This window comes from Bombina bombina, chromosome 2 (genome assembly GCF_027579735.1).
Source record: "Bombina bombina isolate aBomBom1 chromosome 2, aBomBom1.pri, whole genome shotgun sequence".
Lineage (NCBI taxonomy): Eukaryota > Metazoa > Chordata > Amphibia > Anura > Bombinatoridae > Bombina > Bombina bombina.
Window position 1 is genome coordinate 491,660,276 of NC_069500.1, and position 25,177 is coordinate 491,685,452.

The following is a 25,177-nucleotide window of genomic DNA, read 5'->3' on the forward strand; positions in this document are numbered from 1 at the left end:
GTTTAGAAAATAAATTGGCCCGATTTTGGTGACCTTATCATTCGGCTTTGCCAGTTTAGGAATAACTGAGATAGTAGCCTCTAATTGTGATTCCGAGAATTGGGAGCCCTGATCTATAGAGTGGAACAAAAATAAGAGCTGTAGATGCAATTGCATTTTGAATAGATGGTAAAATTTGGGGGTAAATCAACTAGGAAAAAGTTTGATAGTTTCAAGGTAGATTAACGAGTCTACTACTTTGTTATCTAAAAAAAAAAATATTGTTTTGCAAATCAAAAAAACAAACTAAACAAAAAGGTTTTGATAACAAAAAAAATGAATTATATATAGACAGAAATATAGTCCTCAAGATTCTTTATTCATAAGGAATAAGCCATGCGTTTGAACATCAATATAAACATAATTTAATGAGAACACTTTTTTTACAGCTCTGTATTTAAACTGCATAAACAGTAAAGGATTGTGAGTGAATATGCTTGTGCTCCCCCTAGAGTTGGCAGTAATTCACAAATGGCTAGATCTATATAGATCTAAAACAAATACATCTGGGTATAAAAATATTGAAATAACAAAAATGTTTATAGTGAACATTAATAAAGCAGATAAATGTATATTTACTTATATTGAAATGTTTACTACAATGTATCTGCAAGATGAAAATGTTAAGGAGTTTCACATATTGCCTCTTGCTTTGTTTTCCTCTTCACTTCTTCCTGCCTCCTCTCTCCTTTAGTGCCAGATGGATAGTGGCTCCATTCTGCATATTGTAGTAAGCTAAAGAGTTGGAATCCTTAATAAAAATTCCCTGTTGGGAGAAAAATAAAAACGCCAGTTAAAGCTAGTTGCTCTAGAACAGTGTTGTAGCTTTTCTCCTATTACACATCCCAGCTCTTCCTTGGCAGGGAACGGATTAAATGGTTTGAAAAGTTACTTACTTCATACTGAAGCTTCTGCTTCCCTGCTGGCATTCCTGTGGCTTCATGAATCTTAACCTTTATGACAGAGACCTGCCAAACAAAGTAGATAACATTTTTTTGAATCTATGGAAAACCATAACTTCAGTAACATCTGCTAATCACATTTAAATAGGTTAACTTAATAACAAATTAATGACAAGCCATACTCCAATTCAAATATAAAGTAAAATATGCCTGATCTTGCATTTTCTTACAGCATAACAAACAGTTCAGTTTTACAAAGGGAACAAAAAGACAAGTCAGAAATGGAATAATAATAATAATAATAATAATAATAATAATAATAATAATGTAAAAAATACATTTTATAATACTAATAAAACAAATGATAAAGCAGATTCACGCTAATCCTGCCCTAAAAGGATTTATTTAGTATACAGACTGCAACAACCGGCTTATAGCTATTCTGGTTGTAGAATTCTTTGCAAAAGATTCTAGTTGCAGCATTCTATGACATTAGAATAATCCATATAAATGTATATATATATAAAAATAAAAAAGTATTATCACAATTTGCTACACAAATCATACACTTTGCAACTAATTGCAAACTCAACAATATATTAATCTTTTTATAACATTTAACAACTTTTTTTTTTTTGGGGGGGGGGGGGGCACTACCCATTACTCTAAAGAAATAGATACTTCTTTATATCATTTAGATAAAAAAAAATAAAAAAAATTAAAACCAAAATTAGTTAAAGTGTCTAAAATGTAAATATCTACAAAACAATAAAAAAAAAAAACTTCTAACACTGGAGTTTTTTTGTTTCTACTATTAATTAAAAAAAAATAAACAGATGATGCCCGAGAGTGCCAGTGATTGACTGAAGTGCTGCCATTTGTTTTTCCTTTTTTTAGGACAGTTTCTAGAAACCATACCTGATCTGAGATGGGCAGTGTGAATACCAACACTTGACCTCCCAGTTTCCATTCTGTCTTGTCCTGCATGTTGGGAACTTGAACTTTGACAGTAACAGGACCCTGTGGTAGCATAAAAAAAGAAACAAAAGGTTATTTTCTTCCATAAAACGCCATTCCAAATCTATTCCAAAAACAGCAACATTTACGCACCTTGTTTCTGCGCAAGAACTCCTCTTCTGGAATCAGCGAGTCCTCACTCTTCATTTTCTTAGTAGCTGGTTCATCCTCCAAAGGTGGAGGAGGATGAGCTGGGGGTAGGGGAGCTGGAGCAGGCACAGGGGCAACAGGAGGTGCAGGAACAAAAGCTAAAAGAAATTTTTTTTTACAAAAAAGTTAGCAATTGTTTAATAACTAAAGTGCATATAGCTTTATTGCTGGATGGGGCTGTATTGACTTACACTAGGCAGTGATCTACATTTTTCACCAATTTCAGAACTGATGAGCAAGTTAACTTTCCTTAGTTTTTTATTTTTGGAACACGATACTCTGAAGATTTACTAGTAAATTGTTTTGAAAAGCTACAATTACAAATGTTGCTCCTCAGAACGGAAATACTTATTTAGTGTACAACTTGTAACATCCTATATAATAAAAGGCCAGGTACGTTTGTCCAATGCAGACATGCGCAGTAGAGATTGTCTTGCGCTGCAAACATAGCTGGCCATAAGGAAGGATCAGTCAGTGCACGAGACTGCCTAAGACTTCAAAAGGCCGTGAGGATCAGACAGCAGAGGTGGGTAGGGGATCCAAGTGGATGGGGATTTTGGCCCGTGTACATGGGCTTTAGGACTAGTAACTATATAAAATAAAGACTACTCTAGGAACTCACCAGCAGGAACAATCATGTGCGGGGCTCTTTGTGCCATCATAGGGGGAGGATTAGGTGGCATTGGCACCACATTGATTCGTGGAGGGTGCAGGATGGGCGGCATAGAAGCAGTTAAGACAGAACCTGGAGGGAGACGCACTACAGAGCCCATAGGAGGGCGCTGCATGACTGGCATGGCAGATACCATTGTTGTACGTATAGGTGGTGGCATCTAGGGGGAAAAAAAACAAAAAAAACAAATTACTACTTTAGAATTAAATATTCTAATCCTGCATATTCTCTTATTGTATATAACAAAATGAAAAGGATAAAAGTAACTTCTTGGTTGTCATATGAAATATGTACCAATAAAAGTACAAATAAATCATATTAAAACAAATTGTGCTTACCAGATAATTTCCTTTCCTTCTGAACATGGAGAGTCCACAGCTGCATTCCTTACTGCATCTACCAGGAGGCAGCTTAAATACATCCCCCACTTACCTCATCCTCCAGTCATTTTGCAGAGGGAACAAGGAACAGTAGAAGAAATATCAGGGTGAAAAAAAGGTGCCAGAAGAAGAAGATAAAAATTCAGGGCTGCCCATCGGAGAACACGGGTAGGAGCTGTGGACTCTACCTGTACAGTAGGAAAGGAAATGATCTGGTAAGCATAATTGATGTTTTCCTTCTTAATACAGGGAGAGTCCACAGCGGCATTCCTTACTTGTGGGAAATTATACCCAAGCTCTAGAGGACACTGATAGCTAACGGGAGGGCCAAAAAGGAAGGCGGCCCCCATCTGAGGGCACCACAGCCTGCAAAAACTGTTCTCCCGAAGGCTGCTTCAACAGAAGCAAAAACTTGTTAAGAATGTAAAGGGGGAACAGGTAGTCGTCCTATAAATCTGATCCATAGAGGCCTCATTTTAGAAGACCCAAGAGGACGTCTCTGCTCTCGTAGAACGAGCCATAATCCTCTGATGAGGCTTGCATCCCGATGTCTCATATGTCAAGTGGATGATACTCAACTAAAAGATAAGGAAGTCGAAGATGCTTTCTGACCCTTACACTTCCGATGGAATAAGCAAACAGAAGAAAAAAAATTAAAAAAAAAAAAATCTGTCTATGTAGCCTGAAGACAGAACTTCAAGGCACGACCCCATCTTATGTAGAAAACTTCCCTTCAAGAAGGAGGACATAAGAAATATCTAAAAAATTGTGGTTCTAAGTTAGGATTTCCTCCTAAGGTTGTGTAAAATCACAACTAGGTTCATAGAACAGCCCTATTACCCTGAAACACCAGATAAGAAGGGAAGCATTGCAAGGTCACAATCTCAAAGGTTTCTGCACGCAGAAGCAATAGTTAGACGGAAGGAATCTTCCAAAACAACAAAGTAATGACCACCTCATGCATAGGTACAAAAGTAGCCCGATGCAAAACCATAAGGACAAGATCCAAGTTCCAAGGAGCGTCAGATCGACACACAGGCCTGATCATAGTCAGAGCCCTAACAAAAAAAACAAAAAACCCCAAAAAAAACAAAAACCTGTACGTCCGGAAGCTCAACGAGCCTCCAGTGCAGAAAAAACAGACAGTGCCAAAACTGTCCCAACAAGGAATGAGCTAAGAGGCCCTTCTCCAGACCATCCTGGAGGAAGGAAAGAATCCTGGCAGACTAGAATAGTGTACCAGGACAAAAAAAAACCCGCTCCTCCCAGAAGACGACGTTCTCCCACACCTCATGATAGATGAGGAATCGGCGTACTAGCTTGAAGGAGGGGACCATAATCTCTCAGAAAAACCCTCTCATAGCTAAGACTAAGCGACATCTCGCAGCTGCCTCAGAGAATAAGATTTGAAAAAACAAACAAAGGGGCCGTGTTCCAGCAGCTACCTGCGACAAGGTAACCCTCATGGAGAGCACGACGATATCACCACCAAACCGCAATCTTCGCGACCGCAACGGAGCAATCAGTATCACCGACGCCTGCACCTGCTAGGTTCGAGCCACCACTCAGGGAAGAAGTGATATGGCCGTAAGGGAAATTGTATTGAACCTCCAAGGCACTGCTAATGTATCCATTAGCACCACCTGAGATTCCCTGAACTAGTAACCATCTGTGGTTAACTAGGTATTGAGACGGGACGTCCTGATATTCTCATCTGGCGTCCCTTCCCAGATACAAACATCCGAAAATCCCTCAGATGGAGAACTTATCCCCAGATAAAGGGAACGTCAGAAAACAGCTGTCCAGGATGACCCCACCTGGAGAGAGGATCGCTGACAGCAAGCAGTAGTGGGCCTCCGCCCTCTACCAAACCAGAGATATTACTCTCATCGCTAGTGAGTCTCTTGTTCCCCTCAGATGGAGATCTAAGCCACAGAGTATGAATGACCAGGATCTATAGTCTGGGACTAACCCAGTAGTCTAAACCCTTCAAAGCAAAGGGAATGCCTGAAGATCTATAAAGATAAACTGGAGGGAAACATGAGTCCACAGACCCCATGCACTCTTGGCACGCCATCACCATCTGACAGACTTGCGACTGAAGTCAAAACCGTCCCGGATGAAGAAGAAAAAATGTCCCTCAAGACAGAAGATCTGGGACAAGACACTAGAGAGCAATTCTCTCAACCAGAAGTATAGGAAAAAACTGTTAAGAGATTTGAAACAGCGCAGCTCTACTGCCTAGCATACACCGAGCCTCTGGTGAGATGAGACCTGGCAAAAAAGGCATAAAGTCCAAGATGTACTCCATGACAAATCATCACCACCCAACACAGAGCCAGCGAAAGGACTGGAGGAGGTCTGGAGGGCATGACTGACGAAGTTAACTCATAAATTTACAAGACTAAATTAGCATCCAGGAATCAACCCTGGTGCCTGCACCAGAGAACTCTGGTCTAGATAATCTTCCATCCCTGAGGATCGAGGAAAACAGATGAAATCCCTAAAGGTTTTCCCATTAGTCAATGACTGCGACTGAACCATAAATCGACTAGACAAGGGAATCTACCCTCTAGATCTGAATTTTGGCCACTGCCAAAAGAAAACCTTATATTGCTAAAAGGCTGTAGACACAGTAGCGAGACCCAAAACGGAAGGAGCAATGTACTAGAGTGTTGATCTTATAGTCTTCCTCTGGAACGAGGAGACATGAAGCTTTTCTTAAGTACCTTAAGACCCAAACAGGACGGGAGTTCCCTCCCTCTATGGGGAAAAAAAATAAATGGTTTTAATAATCTCTAAAACCTCACTCTACGATAGGCACCGGGCCAACAACTCTGAAGGAGAACAAAAAACATGTACCCACTTGAAAAGTTTTCCCTCTTATAACCCAGAGCTGTAAGAACAAACTATCCAGAAATGGAATAGTAAAAACGCACAAAAAGTGATAGCCAAATAAGGGTATGAAACGAAAACCCCCCTATAGAGCCCTGAACTGGGAATCTTAAAAAAAAAGCATAAATACAAAAAGGGGAGCGGATCTCCATCCTTCCCTACCCGCCATCTAATTTAGAGTCCTGAGATTCGACTGGCTGATCAGTACTAGGAATCTCTAATATCGCCAAAACCTCTCTTAGAAGCAAGCGCAGGCATGCTACTCTAAATCTAAAAGGTGAAATCCTACTCTGCTGAAGGAATAGAAGCAGCAGACTCCGACCCAGAAGGTCCATACTCTGAAGCCTCAGAAAGAACCACATCCTCTGATGACTGATCGGATACAACCGTCAATTTACATGATGTTCCTTGGGAAGGAGTGCTTGGATTAACCCTTTCGTTTGCTCGTAGTAGTACGAGGCAAAGCGGCTAAGGCCTCAGATATCGCCATATGGAACTGCGCAGTAACGTCAGGTGGAAAAAGACCCCCTCCAGGTGGAGGATTAGTGGTGCAAGAGGAAGCTGCATGTGTAGGATCAGATGACTGTAGGGGACACACCTCACGGGACGAAGAGTCCTCAGAGGCGGAAGGCTAACATCTCAACATTGGCTGATGAAAACACCCTGTTGCAGCATATGGAACATAATTGAGAGGGCTGGACTACCCGGGCCTCCTCACAATATACTCAGGTATCAAATTCTGTCAGAGGGGTCACCCTCTAAATTATCAGAATCCTCCATAGCTAGGTAACCCTATTTAAATCAAAAGAGACAACCGGCACCAATACCCCCAATGGATGGGGCACTCACTAACTCCTATGACCCAGATAGTCTAGAGAAACTCGCTCCTCTTTTTAAGACACTTGGTCAGGAATAGGAAATTGAAACGGTGACCACTCCCGGTCACACGGTGCGCAAATCAGGACCGCCCCTGCTAAAGAAAAAGCACAGCTCTCAAGGTAAAAAGAGCAACCTCTACGTTCCATGTCAACCTATGAGCCCAAACATTTCACACATATAAGCAGCATAAATCACAAACAAATATGATTAACACCCCGCTGTTCAACAATCCCACTCAAGAGATATTAAGTATTAACCCTCGATTCCATATAGATAAAGGAGTCCCACTGAGACCCTGTCTTCTAGCGTTAACATCTTAGTAAAAAATGAAACAATCTTACCGGAATCTACGCCATGGAACAGAAACACGGTCCTTTAAGTGTGACAGACTGTAGCATCGCTTCTGACATGGACTTGAGTGATGAAAGCAGGCAGTGAAACTAGTCAACATTGATTGCTCAGAAGCTGTTAATATAAGTCTGGATGGATTCGCAGAAAAGACTCTCCCTGCATCTCCAGACTAACATTCGTCAATGCTCTCACTGAGAGGCTGACAAGAGTACTTAAAACTCCAGTCCCATTTCGAAGGGTAGATACCCTTCATAAAGAACTACTGAATCTTCTGACACTTCTCTGCCAAACTCCTGTGACGAAAGGCAAAGAATGACTGGGGGATGAGGGGAGTGGGGGGAGGTATTTAAGCTTTTGGCTGGGGTGTCTTTGCCTCCTCCTGGTGGCCAGGTTCAGTATTTCCCACAAGGAATTCAAATATGGACTCTCCCTGTATTAAGAAGGAAATAGAGATTATACACATTAATCAGATGCATGATAAATGTACCTTCAAATCCAAGAAGAATTCTGCAATGTATAATGCAGTTTTATTTTGTCAAGTGTATACTGTGTTTTATATTTTCAAATGTGTACCTAATTTTATACCCCCAGAACATTTTTTTTTTTTTAACCATACACCTTTGCTGTATGGTCCTAGCTCCTCTTTTCCTTTTAAGTGGTTAAACATCAATTTACAGGTATTTAAACATTCCTTTCTAATCTTCATCTTGTTGCTAAGCCAATGTGTATATACACAATAATATTCACATTTAAAACTACCTAGGTATGCCCACTGCTTTTGCATAACATGCTTTTCTTTTAAATATTTACCCAAATGGTGATAACCCACCTTAAAAGAGATGCTGAACCCAAATTTTATCTTTCATGATTCAGATAGAGCATGTAATTTTAAGAAACTTTCTAATTTACTCCTATTATCAATTTCTTTGTTCTCTTTGTATCTTTATTTGAAAAAGCAGGAATGTAAAGCTTACCTATCGGCAAGCGCTACCCAAGGTGCTGAACCAAAAATGGGCCGGCTTGTACGCTTACATTCCTGCTTTTTCAAATAAAAATAGCAAAAGAATGAAGAAAAATTGATAATAGGAGTAAATTAGAAAGTTGCTTAAAATTGCATGCTCTATTTGAATCATTAAAGAAAACATTTGGGTTCAGTATCCCTTTAAGGGGGGAACTTTTATCAACTTCTTAAGTAGAGAACCTGTCTACCAGCAATCACCACTTGCAATGCAGCACTGCTTGTCAAAATTTAGGATTCAATGAGAGCATTATCACCCTCAACTCTCTTGTTTCAGGCTGATTTATCCTTGCCACCTCTGTGGTGGCAGAGAGGATAAGGAACTGCTTCTTAAATTTGTAGGTGAAGGCTCACTCATGTGAGTCTATATTGGAAAGTCTCAAACTGCAAATGTAACTTGATAACTTTTCCTTTAAGCAAGAAAATTCATTGAGAGACAGCGAGGGAAAGGAAGAGGAAAATAATTTATAGAAAAGAAGAGATCACAATATTTACCAAAGACTACCGGGGGGGAAGGAGGCACAAGCACAATTTTCATACATGTTTTAAAGTAGAAGAGGCAAAATAAATAGTGAAGGTATATTGCAATGGCCCATTAACCCTGTCAAGAATTTCCATTATCAAAGAAGGTAAATAAAATGTAAAAGTTTGCCTTATTAAATATTAATAGTTAATAACAGTTTGATGAGATGTACCTGGTATTCGACAATTTAGGTTTGCTTTTACATATAATGTATTGATTAGTAGTACTGTATTAGTGCTGTAGAATATAATCAATACTTGATAAACATAGAAACAGACCTTTGCATTTGAATGATATTTTTACACTAAATATACAGTAGTAGAATGTAGTGGGGGGGGGGTCTTACCGTGGGAGGCCGTGACACAGGAGGGTTCATAGATTGGTGAAGCGATACTAAAGGAGGCCTTGGCACAGTGTTTATAGGAGGAGCAGAGCTGGTTAGCGTTGATGTAGAGGATGGGGGAGGCGGCTGTGGCATCTCATTCGGCTTACTGGGACCAATTTTATCCTTGCCATCCTCTTCAGGCACAAGACCTTTTGCTTTATGAATTGCTTCGATCTGTTCCTGCAATGTGATGTTGGCTTGTGCTGCCTGCTGAGTACGGGCCATACTACCTGAATGCCCATCCCAGGTCACCTGCAGTAGGAGAGAAAGTTGATGTCTAGCGTGGAAGAGCAGCAGTGTACAAGGACAGCTAAACTGATGCATACTTTACAGCACAAAAATAGCCCATGACACAAAATATATTGTTTAAATAACCTACCTTCTCCTCGGGCTTCTGAATCTCCTCTTCTCCAATCTTTTTACCAATAGCGGTTTCTTCCACACCGAAAATATCAGTACGGCGTTCAGCCAGCTGTTTCAAGCTGCTCTCAATATCCAAACCTGTAAATAAGAATTAGAAGGTTTTTTTCCCCCCTTTAGATTTAGCTAAAAACATTTCTTAAAGGGACAGTCAAGTATAAATTAAACTTTCATTATTCAGGACTTTTAATTGAATTTCCAATTTACTTTTATCATCAAATTTGCTTTTTTCTCTTGGTATTCTTAGTTTAAACTAAACATATGTAGGCTCATATGCTAATTTCTAAGCCTTTGAGGGCTGCCTCTTATCACATGCTTTTTAAATATCTTTTCAACACAAAGAGACAGAAAGTACACGTGGGCTATATAGATAACACTGTTCAGGCACAGAAAGTTATTTAAGATCTAGCACAATACAATGCTAAATTTAAGACAATAGATAATAAACAGTCACAGTCATGTGATCAGGGGGCTGGAAGAAGGTTCCTAGATACAAGGTAATCACAAAGGTAAAAAGTACTTTAATATAACTGTTGGTTATGCAAAACTGGGGAATGGGTAATAAAGGGATTATCTATCTTTTAAAACAATAACAATTCTATGGTTGACTGTCCCTTTAACCCCTTAATGACAACTGACGTACCAGGTACGTCATGCATTAACAAGCAGTTAATGACAATGGACGTACCTGGTACGTCGGTTGTCTAACAGAGTGCTGGAAGCGATCACAAATGCTTCCAGCAGCTCTGAGGGTATTGCAGTGATGCCTCAATATGGAGGCATTCTGCAATACCATTTTACAAGCCCCCGATGCAGAGAGAGCCACTCTGTGGCCCTCTCTGCACCGGTAGCGATAGTGCCGGGTGTGAGGGTGCGCGTGCACGCGTGCGTGCACGTGCACCCATTAGCCACACTGACACCAATGAATGAGGGCAGAAAGGGGGAAAAAAAAAAAAGGGATTTTTTTTTTTAAAAAAAAATATAAAAGGATCTGGGTGGGGGTATTGTGGGGGGCTGCTACACTACAGAAATAGTTTTTTTAAGTAAAAATAAAATAAAAATACTTTTTGGGGTTTTTTTGGGGCCAAACTGGGTACTGGCAGAAAGCTGCCAGTACCCAAGATGGTGGTAATTAGGTAGGGGAGAGGGTTAGAGAGCTGGAGGGGGGATCAGGGAGGTTGGGGCTAAGGCAGGGGTCCATCACAGCTAAAATACTTTATTATTTTTATTTAAAAAAAAAAAAAAAAAACACCTTTTATTTAGTACTGGCAGACTTTCTGCCAGTACTTAAGATGGCGGGAACAATTGTGGGGTGGGGGAGGGAAGAGAGCTGTTTGGGAGGGATCAGGGGGTGGGATGTGTCAGGTGGGAGGCTGATCTCTAAAATTAACCCTGCAAGCTCCCTACAAGCTACCTAATTTAACCCCTTCACTGCTGGGCATAATTAACGTGTGGTGCGCAGCAGCATTTAGCGGCCTTCTAATTACCAAAAAGCAACGCCAAAGCCATATATGTCTGCTATTTCTGAACAAAGGGGATCCCAGAGAAGCTTTTACAACAATTTCTGCCATAATTGCACAAGCTGTTTGTAAATAATTTCAGTGAGAAACCTAAAATTGTGAAAAATTTTAAGTTTTTTTTTTTTTTTTTTTTTATTTGCTCGCATTTGGCGGTGAAATGGTGGCATAAAATATACCAAAATGGGCCTAGATCAATACTTGGGGTTGTCTACTACACTACAGCTAAAATTAACCCTACAAGCTCCCTAATTAACCCCTTCACTCCTGGGCATAAAACACGTGTGGGGCGCAGCGGCATTTAGCGGCCTTCTAATTACCAAAATGCAACCCAAAAGCCATATAAGTCTGCTATTTCTGAAAAAAGGGGATTCCAGAGAAGCATTTACAACCATTTGTGCCATAATTGCAGAAGCTGTTTGTAAATAATTTCAGTGGGAAACCTAAAGTTTGTGACAAATTTTGTGAAAAAGTGAACTTTTTTTTTTTGATCGCATTTGGCGGTGAAATGGTGGCATGAAATATACCAAAATGGGCCTAGATCAATACTTTGGGTTGTCTTCTAAAAAAAAATATATACATGTCAAGGGATATTCAGGTATTCCTGACAGATATCAGGGTTCCAATGTAACTAGCGCTAATTTTGAAAAAAACAAAATTTATGCTTACCTGATAAATTCATTTCTCCTGTAGTGTGGTCAGTCCACGGGTCATCATTACTTCTGGGATATTATCTCCTCCCCTACAGGAAGTGCAAGAGGATTCACCCAGCAGAGCTGCTATATAGCTCCTCCCCTCTACGTCACCTCCAGTCATTCGACCAAAGGACCAACGAGAAAGGAGAAGCCCAAGGGTGTAGTGGTGACTGGAGTATAATCCAAAATTTTTTTTAGCCTGCCATAAAAAACAGGGCGGGCTGTGGACTGACCACACTACAGGAGAAATGAATTTATCAGGTAAGCATAAATTTTGTTTTCTCCTGTTAAGTGTGGTCAGTCCACGGGTCATCATTACTTCTGGGATACCAATACCAAAGCAAAAGTACACGGACGACGGGAGGGACAGGCAGGCTCTTTATACGGAGGGAACCACTGCCTGAAGAACCTCTCCCCCAAAAACAGCCTCCGAAGAAGCAAAAGTGTCAAATTTGTAACATTTGGAAAAAGTATGAAGAGAAGACCAAGTTGCAGCCTTGCAAATCTGTTCAACAGAAGCCTCATTCTTAAAGGCCCAAGTGGAAGCCACAGCTCTAGTAGAATGAGCTGTAATTCTTTCAGGAGGCTGCTGTCCAGCAGTCTCATAGGCTAATCGTATTATGCTACGAAGCCAAAAAGAGAGAGGTAGCCGAAGCTTTTTGACCTCTCCTCTGGCCAGAATAAACGACAAACAGGGAAGACGTTTGACGAAAATCCTTAGTTGCCTGTAGATAAAATTTCAGGGCACGGACTACATCTAGATTGTGTAGCAGACGTTCCTTCTTCGAGGAAGGATTAGGACACAAAGATGGAACAACAATCTCTTGATTGATATTCCTGTTAGTGACCACCTTAGGTAGGAACCCAGGTTTAGTACGCATAACTACCTTGTCTGAATGAAAAATTAGATAAGGAGAATCACAATGTAAGGCAGATAACTCAGAGACTCTTCGAGCCGAGGAAATAGCCATTAAAAACAGAAGTTTCCAAGATAACAACTTGATATCAATGGAATGAAGGGGTTCAAACGGAACACCCTGTAAAACATTAAGAACTAAGTTCAAACTCCATGGCGGAGCAACAGTTTTAAACACAGGCTTGATCCTAGCTAAAGCCTGACAAAAAGCTTGAACATCCGGAACTTCTGACAGACGTTTGTGTAAAAGAATGGACAGAGCTGAAATCTGTCCCTTAAAGGAACTAGCGGATAAACCCTTTTCTAAACCTTCTTGTAGAAAAGACAATATCCTTGGAATCCTAACCTTACTCCATGAGTAACTCTTGGATTCGCACCAATATAAGTATTTACGCCATATTTTATGGTAAATCCTTCTGGTAACAGGCTTCCTAGCCTGTATTAAGGTATCAATAACTGGCTCAGAAAACCCACGTTTTGATAAAATCAAGCGTTCAATCTCCAAGCAGTCAGCTTCAGAGAAGTTAGATTTTGATGTTTGAATGGACCCTGGATCAGAAGGTCCTGTTTCAGAGGTAGAGACCAAGGCGGACAGGATGACATGTCCACTAGATCTGCATACCAAGTCCTGCGTGGCCATGCAGGTGCTATTAGAATCACTGATGCTCTCTCCTGTTTGATTCTGGCAATCAATCGAGGAAGCATCGGGAAGGGTGGAAACACATAAGCCATCTTGAAGGTCCAAGGTGCTGTCAGAGCATCTATCAGAACCGCTCCCGGATCCCTGGATCTGGACCCGTAGCGAGGAAGCTTGGCGTTCTGACGAGACGCCATGAGATCTATCTCTGGTTTGCCCCAACGTCTAAGTATTTGGGCAAAGACCTCCGGATGAAGTTCCCACTCCCCCGGATGAAAAGTCTGACGACTTAAGAAATCCGCTTCCCAGTTCTCCACTCCCGGGATATGGATTGCAGACAGGTGGCAAGAGTGAGACTCTGCCCAGCGAATTATCTTTGATACTTCCATCATTGCTAGGGAGCTTCTTGTCCCTCCCTGATGGTTGATGTAAGCTACAGTCGTGATGTTGTCCGACTGAAACCTGATGAACCCCCGAGTTGTTAACTGGGGCCAAGCCAGAAGGGCATTGAGAACTGCTCTCAATTCCAGAATGTTTATTGGAAGGAGACTCTCCTCCTGATTCCATAGTCCCTGAGCCTTCAGAGAATTCCAGACAGCGCCCCAACCTAGTAGGCTGGCGTCTGTTGTTACAATTGTCCAGTTTGGCCTGCTGAATGGCATCCCCCTGGACAGATGTGGCCGATAAAGCCACCATAGAAGAGAATTTCTGGTCTCTTGATTCAGATTCAGAGTGGGGGACAAATCTGAGTAATCCCCATTCCACTGACTTAGCATGCACAATTGCAGCGGTCTGAGATGTAGGCGTGCAAAGGGGACTATGTCCATTGCCGCTACCATTAATCCGATCACCTCCATGCATTGAGCTACTGACGGGTGTTGAATGGAATGAAGGACCCGGCATGCATTTTGAAGCTTTGTTAACCTGTCTTCTGTCTGATAGATTCTGTAGAAATGAAGATTTACCTGAGTCCCCAAGAAGGGAACTCTTGTGAGTGGAAAGAGAGAACTCTTCTTTTCGTTCACCTTCCATCCATGCGACCTTAGAAATGCCAGTACTAACTCTGTATGAGACTTGGCAGTTTGAAAGCTTGAAGCTTGTATCAGAATGTCGTCTAGGTACGGAGCTACCGAAATTCCTCGCGGTCTTAGTACCGCCAGAAGAGTACCCAGAACCTTTGTGAAGATTCTTGGAGCCGTAGCCAATCCGAATGGAAGAGCTACAAACTGGTAATGCCTGTCTAGAAAGGCAAACCTTAGATACCGGTAATGATTTCTGTGAATCGGTATGTGAAGGTAAGCATCCTTTAAATCCACTGTGGTCATGTACTGACCCTCTTGGATCATGGGCAAAATTGTTCGAATAGTTTCCATCTTGAACGATGGAACTCTTAGGAATTTGTTTAGGATCTTTAAATCCAAGATTGGCCTGAAAGTTCCCTCTTTCTTGGGAACTACAAACAGATTTGAGTAAAACCCTTGTCCTTGTTCCGACTGCGGAACTGGATGGATCACTCCCATTAATAAAAGATCTTGTACGCAGTGTAGAAACGCTTCCTTCTTTGTTTGGTTTGTTGACAACCTTGACAGATGAAATCTCCCTCTTGGGGGAGAGGATTTGAAGTCCAGAAGGTATCCCTGAGATATGATCTCTAACGCCCAGGGATCCTGAACATCTCTTGCCCAAGCCTGGGCGAAGAGAGAAAGTCTGCCCCCCACTAGATCCGGTCCCGAATCGGGGGCCCTCGATTCATGCTGTCTTAGGGGCAGCAGCAGGTTTCCTGGCCTGCTTGCCCTTGTTCCAGGACTGGTTAGGTTTCCAGCCTTGTCTGTAGCGAGCAACAGCTCCTTCCTGTTTTGGTGCAGAGGAAGTTGATGCTGCTCCTGCTTTGAAATTACGAAAGGAACGAAAATTAGACTGTCTAGCCTTAGCTTTGGCTTTGTCCTGAGGCAGGGCATGGCCTTTACCTCCTGTAATGTCAGCGATAATCTCTTTCAACCCGGGCCCGAATAAGGTCTGCCCTTTGAAAGGTATATTAAGCAATTTAGATTTAGAAGTAACATCAGCTGACCAGGATTTTAGCCACAGTGCTCTGCGTGCCTGAATGGCGAATCCGGAATTCTTAGCCGTAAGTTTAGTTAAATGTACTACGGCATCTGAAATAAATGAGTTAGCTAACTTAAGGGCTTTAAGTTTGTGTGTAATCTCATCTAGTGTAGATGATTCAAGTGTCTCTTCCAGAGACTCAAACCAAAATGCTGCTGCAGCCGTGACAGGCGCAATACATGCAAGAGGTTGCAATATAAAACCTTGTTGAACAAACATTTTCTTAAGGTAACCCTCTAACTTTTTATCCATTGGATCTGAAAAAGCACAGCTATCCTCCACCGGGATAGTGGTACGCTTAGCTAAAGTAGAAACTGCTCCCTCCACCTTAGGGACCGTCTGCCATAAGTCCCGTGTGGTGGCGTCTATTGGAAACATTTTTCTAAATATCGGAGGGGGTGAGAACGGCACATCGGGTCTATCCCACTCCTTAGTAACAATTTCAGTAAGTCTCTTAGGTATAGGAAAAACATCAGTACTCGCCGGTACCGCAAAATATCTATCCAACCTACACATCTTCTCTGGTATTGCAACTGTGTTACAATCATTCAGAGCCGCTAATACCTCCCCTAGTAATACACAGAGGTTTTCCAGCTTAAATTTAAAATTTGAAATATCTGAATCCAGTCTGTTTGGATCAGAACCGTCACCCACAGAACGAAGTTCTCCGTCCTCATGTTCTGCCACCTGTGACGCAGTGTCTGACATGGCCCTAATATTATCAGCGCACTCTGTTCTCACCCCAGAGTGATCACGCTTACCTCTTAGTTCTGGTAATTTAGCCAAAACTTCAGTCATAACAGTAGCCATATCCTGTAATGTGATTTGTAATGGCCGCCCAGATGTACTCGGCGCTACAATATCACGCACCTCCCGAGCGGGAGATGCAGGTACTGACACGTGAGGCGAGTTAGTCGGCATAACTCTCCCCTCGTTGTTTGGTGAAATATGTTCAATTTGTACAGATTGACTTTTATTTAAAGTAGCATCAATACAGTTAGTACATAAATTTCTATTGGGCTCCACTTTGGCATTAGCACATATAGCACATGTATCTTCCTCTGAATCAGACATGTTTAACACACTAGCAATTAACTAGCAACTTGGAAATGCTTTTTCAAGTAAGTTACAATAATATGAAAACGAACTGTGCCTATAAGAAGCACAGAAAAAATTATGACAGTTGAAATAAATAAATTATAGCATCAAATCTTTGTAAGAAATATACAATTTTAGCAAAGGATTGTTCCCATTAGCAAAGGATAACTAACCCTGACAGCAGAAAAAATACACAAATAAACGTTTTTTATCACAGTCAACTACAATCTTCACAGCTCTGCTGTGAATGATTACCTCCCTCAAAACAAGCTTTGAAGATCCCTGAGTTCTGTAGAGATGAACCGGATCATACAGGAAGAAAATGAACCTCTGACTGAGTTTTTTGATGCGTAGTAAAAGCGCCAAAAATGGCCCCTCCCCCTCACACATAACAGTGAGAGAGATCAGTAAACTGTTTAAATTTAAACAAAACTATTGCCAAGTGGAAAAAACAGTGCCCAAAACATTTTTTCACCCAGTACCTCAGAGAAAAACGATTTTACATGCCAGCAAAAAAGTTTAACCTCAATAAATTAATTGTTATTTAAAAACCTATTGCAAGTCCCTGCAAATTAGGTTAAGTCTATGCATACAGTATAAATCCAGTGAAGTACCATTCCCCAGAATACTGAAGTGTAAAATATACATACATGACAGCCTGATACCAGATACATCTACTGTATTGAAGGCTGAGTTTACATTATAACGGTATGGCAGGATTTTCTCATCAATTCCATGTCAGAAAATATATAAACTGCTACATACCTCTTTGCAGATTAATCTGCCCGCTGTCCCCTGATCTGAAGTTTACCTCTCCTCAGATGGCCGAGAAACAGCAATATGATCTTAACTACTCCGGCTAAAATCATAGAAAAAACTCAGGTAGATTCTTCTTCAAATTCTACCAGAGAATGAATAACACACTCCGGTGCTATTATAAAATAACAAACTTTTGATTGAAGGTAATAAACTAATTAAAATCACCACAGTCCTCTCACACATCCTATCTATTCGTTGGGTGCAAGAGAATGACTGGAGGTGACGTAGAGGGGAGGAGCTATATAGCAGCTCTGCTGGGTGAATCCTCTTGCACTTCCTGTAGGGGAGGAGATAATATCCCAGAAGTAATGATGACCCGTGGACTGACCACACTTAACAGGAGAAAAGTGGTTTGGAAATAGCGAAGTGCTACTTGTATTTATTGCCCCATAAATTGCAAAAAAAGCAAAGAACATGTAAACATTGGGTATTTCTAAACTCAGGACAAAATTTAGAAACTATTTAGCATGGGTGTTTCTTGGTGATTGTAGATGTGTAACATATTTTGGGGGTCAAAGTTAGAAAAAGTGTGTTTTTTTTCCATTTTTTCCTCATTTTATTATTTTTTTTTTTAGTAAATTATAAGACATGATGAAAATAATGGTATCTTTAGAAAGTCCATTTAATGGCGAGAAAAACGGTATATAATATGTGTGGGTACAGTAAATGAGTAAGAGGGAAATTACAGCTAAACACAAACACTGCAGAAATGTAAAAATAGCCATTGTCATTAAGGGTAAGAAAATTGAAAAATGGTCCGGTCATTAAGGGGTTAAATATTTGTTTTTATGGGGGGTTTGACTGGTGAGCACACTTCTGAAAGCAGTATGAAGCATTGCATGATAGAAAATGAGTATACATCATTTACATATATGGAACTATGCTCGTGCACACCAAAGCATGGAAAGTTGAAAGAAGAGATTTTCTTATATGTTTGACAGATATAGGTAATCTACGTGTATCACAATGTTTAATTCACATTGTACACTGCTATGTCTCTTAAGATCTTTAAATCCAGCTAACACCCATTACCTAAAACAAGATAAATTCCATTAAAGGGACAGTCAACACCAGAATTATTGTTGTTTAAAAAGAAAGATAATCCCTTTATTACTCATTCCCCAGTTTTGCATAATCAACAGTTATAATAATACATGTTTTACCTCTGTAATTATCTTGTATCTAAGCTTCTGCTAACTGCCCCCTTATTTCAGTTCTTTTGACAGACTTACATTTTAGCTAATCAGTGCTCACACCTAGGTCACTTCACGTGCATGAGCTTAATGTTATCTATATGAAAAACTAACTAATGCCCTCTAGTGGTCAAAATGCATTGATCCTTTCACACTTTAACAACCTCAAAATGCATTCACATTAGAGGAAGTCTTCAAGGTCTAAGAAATTAGCATATGAACCTCCTAGGGTTAGCTTTCAACTAAGAAAACCAACAGAACAAAGCAAAAATTGGTGATAAAAGTAAATTGGGAAGTTGTTTAAAATGACATGCCCTATTTAAAATCATGACTTTTTTTTGGATTTGACTGTCCCTTAAACTTAGAACTTCCATCATGGTTTAATATGATCCTAAACCCTAAGAGGAGGAAATCCTCAACCACATTCACAAGCTTTCCCAACATTAATTTGAGAATAGAAGTAAAATTAGAAAGTTGTTTAAAGTTATATGCTTTAACAAGAAAAAAAAAAAAATGTTTTATGTCCCTTTAATTTTAAAAATGGAAGCCTATATCTTATATTAGCTAAAGAGAGCAACAAATCATTTTTCAACTGTTCCACACTATTTCAAATAGGAGTTTACCATCAGGAGGTCACATTCTACCCAAAAAAAAATATGTACGTTTAGAGCAAAAAGTGTACACCACATTAATAAAGCAGGAATATAAATTTGGGATTGAAAAAAAATTGAACAGATTACAATAAGAAGTGCAGTAACTAATGAAGCAAGCAATTACCTGGAGCATACACTTCATCATCCCCTTGCTTCTCACGGATAGAGCGATCCCTTTGTTCAAGCCATCGTGGATCCAGAAGTCCAATACGCATGTGCTCCTGCATCTTACTGGCAGGAATCTTCTCCCCAGTGATAGGAGATACAAGGTACTCATCCGGCGCAGGGGCTGGAGGTGTTGGTTTTGAAGCTTTCAGGCAAAAATGAAGAGGAAGATTATGAAACAACAATCAGACAAACAAACCAAAACTCAGAATAAGAAATAGGCAGCTGCACTAACCTTTGGGGTCGTAATCCTTCCTGACAATAACCTGGTCTGGTGTTGGAGGTAGAGGCGGAGGCATGGGGGATTCTGGAGGAAGAGGAGCCTTTGTGGTATATTCTTCCTCATCCGAGCCCTTAAAAATTCAGGGAAAAAAAAAAAATTAATATACAATATATAATATATTATATTACATTTTATATGTGAATCCACAAGCATTACAGCCTTAGAATATCTACTTTTACAATTCACATTGCACAACGACAGTTCGTCAATGTGTTTTGTTATATAACAGATATGTTCAAATTTTAACAGAAGAAACAAAACACAGTATTTTTACTATACAATATGTATTGTTGCATTTGTTAAAAAGGATAATTTTTAGGTTTGCAAAATATGCAACAACTTAAGATTGTAGTTTAAAACCACCATAGCTTGCATTTACATTTTTTGTTCAATATGCTACTGACAATCAAAATCTGAAATTATACCAATTTAATGCATATTATTTCTAGTGTGTAGAAAAAGTATGTCTCACCTCATCCATATCTTGAATTTGCGTGTCCTGGTCCATTTGGGAACTGGATTCCCCTGCTTTGTTGTCTCTCACATCATCTTCATCATCCGATTCAACCTCCATTTCTACCTCTTCGCTTTCACCAAACTTCTCGTACCGTTCTTGAATTAGAATTCGAGCCCCGAGTTCCTCGGGGGTTGTAGGAGGTGGGAAATTACCTGAGAAGCACAGAGAACAGTGAGGCTTTCATAATATGCACATTATTTTACAAAAGCAAATAATCACAAGAGAGAAATTACAATCAACTTATTCTCTAGCAGTTTATATATAAAATATGACTGAAGACCAGTAAATCCACCGCATTATGAACACTTATGTAGATAATGAGTTGGTTGTGTTTAAAATGTTAAATGGTCCAAAAATAAAACAATGTTATAACTTAAATAAAGGGGGGAATCCCCAATGATCTTACAAATGATGTACAAAGTAGGATTTTCTAGGAAATATACTGCCACAAAATGTTCAGAGATGTCATGTGGTATCTTAGATAACATTACTTTATGCGAAAATTCAGCAAGATTTTATGAGATATACTAACAAAAGAAACATTTTACCTTGTTCACTAGGTTGGAAGTCAACAGTCTCCACTACAACAAAGTCATGCCAATCTATCTGTGCATAGGCCACACGTTCACGCTCCTTCTCTTCTTCCTCCTTCCTCCTTTCCCTTTCCTGATACTTTGCCCACTCCACACGGTAACGTACCTGCATCAGGAATCAGATGTTATAATTTTACACTCAATGTCCAGGACTAGTGGAACACTTCCGTTAGTGTATGAAATGTGATCAACAGGAATAAAATTCATCAGGGGCTTCACAGTTTTTATTTACTTGCCCCGTAATTGAAACAAAGGCCTCTGGGGGGGGGGGGGGGGGAATAGAATGACAAAATACTTAAAAATAAACAAGACCATCATTTACCTGATCTAAAACTTCAGTGGGGTTTTCTGCTTCTTTCTTCAACTTGAGAAGTAATCCTTTCGGAGGAATCAGGATCTGAAATGGTGGGAGATTACTTGCAGTGAGCTATTGAATGTCAGTATGAAGCACACAAGCAACCGTACAGTCATACTTATTTATAGCTACTACACACATTCAGGGCCAGGAAATCTCGAGGTGGCTCAGCCATGCAACAGCAGCTTATCCAGCATTTAAAAATAAAAAAACACAGTAATATATTACAAATAAAAGGTGTAAAAGATCACTTAAAATGTATATACAATCTGTCTGAAGAAAAAAATAAAAGGTATCCTCCACACTAAAGCATAACAAACCTCAGGAACCTTGCTAGAATATCATGTCTGCCTTACAGTAGTTCTGGTCCCACAGGCAGAACTTTTTTCACGTTCTGCGATGAGATTTTTTTTTTTAGTGAAAATGTGTCTGCGGTTTCTGAGGAGCCGGTGTTGCTGCGTTTGTTGTCCCTACCTAGTGTACATGAGGCCGGATTAATGTACAGCCTCACTGATGTCTGCTGTAGGATCCCACGGTGTCAGTCTTCCTGGGAAACTGTTCTACTTTAATGCTGGGGTCTATATGACTCGCTTGACAGCACAAGGGAATGGATCCACACATTTCCATTTGTGCTTTGGCTGTTTCTTGTATTGCCAGGTCCCAGTGTCAGCACAAGGAGAACCTGAGAGAATGCATCACTACAGCCTTTTTTGGCAGCCATTAGGTTAGGTGCTCTGCCTTCTAGCTACTGGGCCATAGATTATACAGGAGGGAGTGCTGCTCCATGCTAATTGCTGGTGGTATATATTATATGCTTCCTAAAGGTTGGCACTTAGATTTTTTTTTTTTTAAACTATATTCCAAAATGTGGTTTTACACATAAAAAATAAATAAAAGAGATGGATAGATATATAAAAATTAAATCAGAGAATATATATATATATATATATATATATATATATATATATATATATATATATATATATATATATATATATATATATATATATATATATATATATATATATATATATATATATATATATATATATATATATATATAATGCCATAGCCAGCAGAAACTCTCCATATAACACAATCTCAAAGGGTAGATTTCACAAAGTCTCTAATATTGCCAATATTGCTAAGCAACTTTCTAATTTACTCTTATTAATTTTTCTTCGTTCTCTTGCTATCTTTATTTGAAAAAGGCATCTAAGCTAACGAGCCAGACAATTTTTGGTTGAGAATCCTGGACAGCTCTTGTTTATTGGTGGGTGAATTTATCCACCAATCAGCAAGAACAACCCAGGTTGTTCACCCAAAAAATGGGCCTGCATCTAAACTTACATCCTTGCTTTTCAAATAAAGATACCAAGAGAATGAAGAAAATTTGATAATAGGAGTAAATGAGAAAGTTGCTTAAAATTGCATGCTCTATCTGAATCCAAAAAGAAAAAATTTGGGTTCAGTGTCCCTTTAAGCAGCATGTAATATTAGTGCATATAGCCAAAAAGCAATTTCAAGCATTTAGTAAGGCATCTTCGAGCAAAGCAGCTTACAGCGGGTTAAAAAACAGAATTTATGTTTACCTGATAAATTTCTTTCTCCAACGGTGTGTCCGGTCCACGGCGTCATCCTTACTTGTGGGATATTCTCTTCCCCAACAGGAAATGGCAAAGAGCCCAGCAAAGCTGGTCACATGATCCCTCCTAGGCTCCGCCTACCCCAGTCATTCGACCGACGTTAAGGAGGAATATTTGCATAGGAGAAACCATATGGTACCGTGGTGACTGTAGTTAAAGAAAATAAACTATCAGACCTGATTAAAAAAACCAGGGCGGGCCGTGGACCGGACACACCGTTGGAGAAAGAAATTTATCAGGTAAACATAAATTCTGTTTTCTCCAACATAGGTGTGTCCGGTCCACGGCGTCATCCTTACTTGTGGGAACCAATACCAAAGCTTTAGGACACGGATGAAGGGAGGGAGCAAATCAGGTCACCTAAATGGAAGGCACCACGGCTTGCAAAACCTTTCTCCCAAAAATAGCCTCAGAAGAAGCAAAAGTATCAAACTTGTAAAATTTGGTAAAAGTGTGCAGTGAAGACCAAGTCGCTGCCCTACATATCTGATCAACAGAAGCCTCGTTCTTGAAGGCCCATGTGGAAGCCACAGCCCTAGTGGAATGAGCTGTGATTCTTTCGGGAGGCTGCCGTCCGGCAGTCTCGTAAGCCAATTTGATGATGCTTTTAATCCAAAAAGAGAGAGAGGTAGAAGTTGCTTTTTGACCTCTCCTTTTACCTGAATAAACAACAAACAAGGAAGATGTTTGTCTAAAATCCTTTGTAGCATCTAAATAGAATTTTAGAGCGCGAACAACATCCAAATTGTGCAACAAACGTTCCTTCTTTGAAACTGGTTTTGGACACAGAGAAGGTACGATAATCTCCTGGTTAATGTTTTTGTTAGAAACAACTTTTGGAAGAAAACCAGGTTTAGTACGTAAAACCACCTTATCTGCATGGAACACCAGATAAGGAGGAGAACACTGCAGAGCAGATAATTCTGAGACTCTTCTAGCAGAAGAAATCGCAACTAAAAACAAAACTTTCCAAGATAATAACTTAATATCAACGGAATGTAAGGGTTCAAACGGAACCCCCTGAAGAACTGAAAGAACTAAATTGAGACTCCCAGGAGGAGTCAAAGGTTTGTAAACAGGCTTGATTCTAACCAGAGCCTGAACAAAGGCTTGAACATCTGGCACAGCTGCCAGCTTTTTGTGAAGTAATACCGACAAGGCAGAAATCTGTCCCTTCAGGGAACTTGCAGATAATCCTTTTTCCAATCCTTCTTGAAGGAAGGATAGAATCCTAGGAATCTTAACCTTGTCCCAAGGGAATCCTTTAGATTCACACCAACAGATATATTTTTTCCAAATTTTGTGGTAAATCTTTCTAGTTACAGGCTTTCTGGCCTGAACAAGAGTATCGATAACAGAATCTGAGAATCCTCGCTTCGATAAAATCAAGCGTTCAATCTCCAAGCAGTCAGCTGGAGTGAAACCAGATTCGGATGTTCGAACGGACCCTGAACAAGAAGGTCTCGTCTCAAAGGTAGCTTCCAAGGTGGAGCCGATGACATATTCACCAGATCTGCATACCAAGTCCTGCGTGGCCACGCAGGAGCTATCAAGATCACCGACGCCCTCTCCTGATTGATCCTGGCTACCAGCCTGGGGATGAGAGGAAATGGCGGGAACACATAAGCTAGTTTGAAGGTCCAAGGTGCTACTAGTGCATCCACTAGAGCCGCCTTGGGATCCCTGGATCTGGCCCCGTAGCAAGGAACTTTGAAGTTCTGACGAGAGGCCATCAGATCCATGTCTGGAATGCCCCACAGGTGAGTGACTTGGGCAAAGATTTCCGGATGGAGTCCCCACTCCCCCGGATGCAATGTCTGACGACTCAGAAAATCCGCTTCCCAATTTTCCACTCCTGGGATGTGGATAGCAGACAGGTGGCAGGAGTGAGACTCCGCCCATAGAATGATTTTGGTCACTTCTTCCATCGCTAGGGAACTCCTTGTTCCCCCCTGATGGTTGATGTACGCAACAGTTGTCATGTTGTCTGATTGAAACCGTATGAACTTGGTCCTCGCTAGCCGAGGCCAGGCCTTGAGAGCATTGAATATCGCTCTCAGTTCCAGAATATTTATCGGTAGAAGAGATTCTTCCCGAGACCAAAGACCCTGAGCTTTCAGGGATCCCCAGACCGCGCCCCAGCCCATCAGACTGGCGTCGGTCGTGACAATGACCCACTCTGGTCTGCGGAACGTCATCCCTTGAGACAGATTGTCCAGGGACAGCCACCAACGGAGTGAGTCTCTGGTCCTCTGATTTACTTGTATCTTCGGAGACAAGTCTGTATAGTCCCCATTCCACTGACTGAGCATGCACAGTTGTAATGGTCTTAGATGAATGCGCGCAAAAGGA

General features: G+C 40.5%; 1 protein-coding gene across 1 annotated transcript in view; it reads right to left on the minus strand.

Moving 5' to 3' along the window:
• Window positions 1-337: 337 nt before the first annotated feature.
• SF3A1 (splicing factor 3a subunit 1) overlaps window positions 338-25,177 on the minus strand; it is a 47,273-nt gene continuing 22,433 nt past the window's right edge. The window contains exons 5-16 of the mRNA XM_053702202.1: window positions 21,147-21,221; window positions 20,780-20,930; window positions 20,187-20,383; window positions 19,667-19,784; window positions 19,391-19,576; window positions 9,592-9,713; window positions 9,174-9,464; window positions 2,731-2,941; window positions 2,052-2,206; window positions 1,860-1,961; window positions 936-1,007; window positions 338-805 (exon numbers count right to left, since the gene is read on the minus strand). Coding sequence (XP_053558177.1) covers window positions 704-805; window positions 936-1,007; window positions 1,860-1,961; window positions 2,052-2,206; window positions 2,731-2,941; window positions 9,174-9,464; window positions 9,592-9,713; window positions 19,391-19,576; window positions 19,667-19,784; window positions 20,187-20,383; window positions 20,780-20,930; window positions 21,147-21,221 — 1,782 coding nt within the window. The 3' untranslated portion in view covers window positions 338-703. The remainder of the gene's footprint in view (window positions 806-935; window positions 1,008-1,859; window positions 1,962-2,051; window positions 2,207-2,730; window positions 2,942-9,173; window positions 9,465-9,591; window positions 9,714-19,390; window positions 19,577-19,666; window positions 19,785-20,186; window positions 20,384-20,779; window positions 20,931-21,146; window positions 21,222-25,177) is intronic.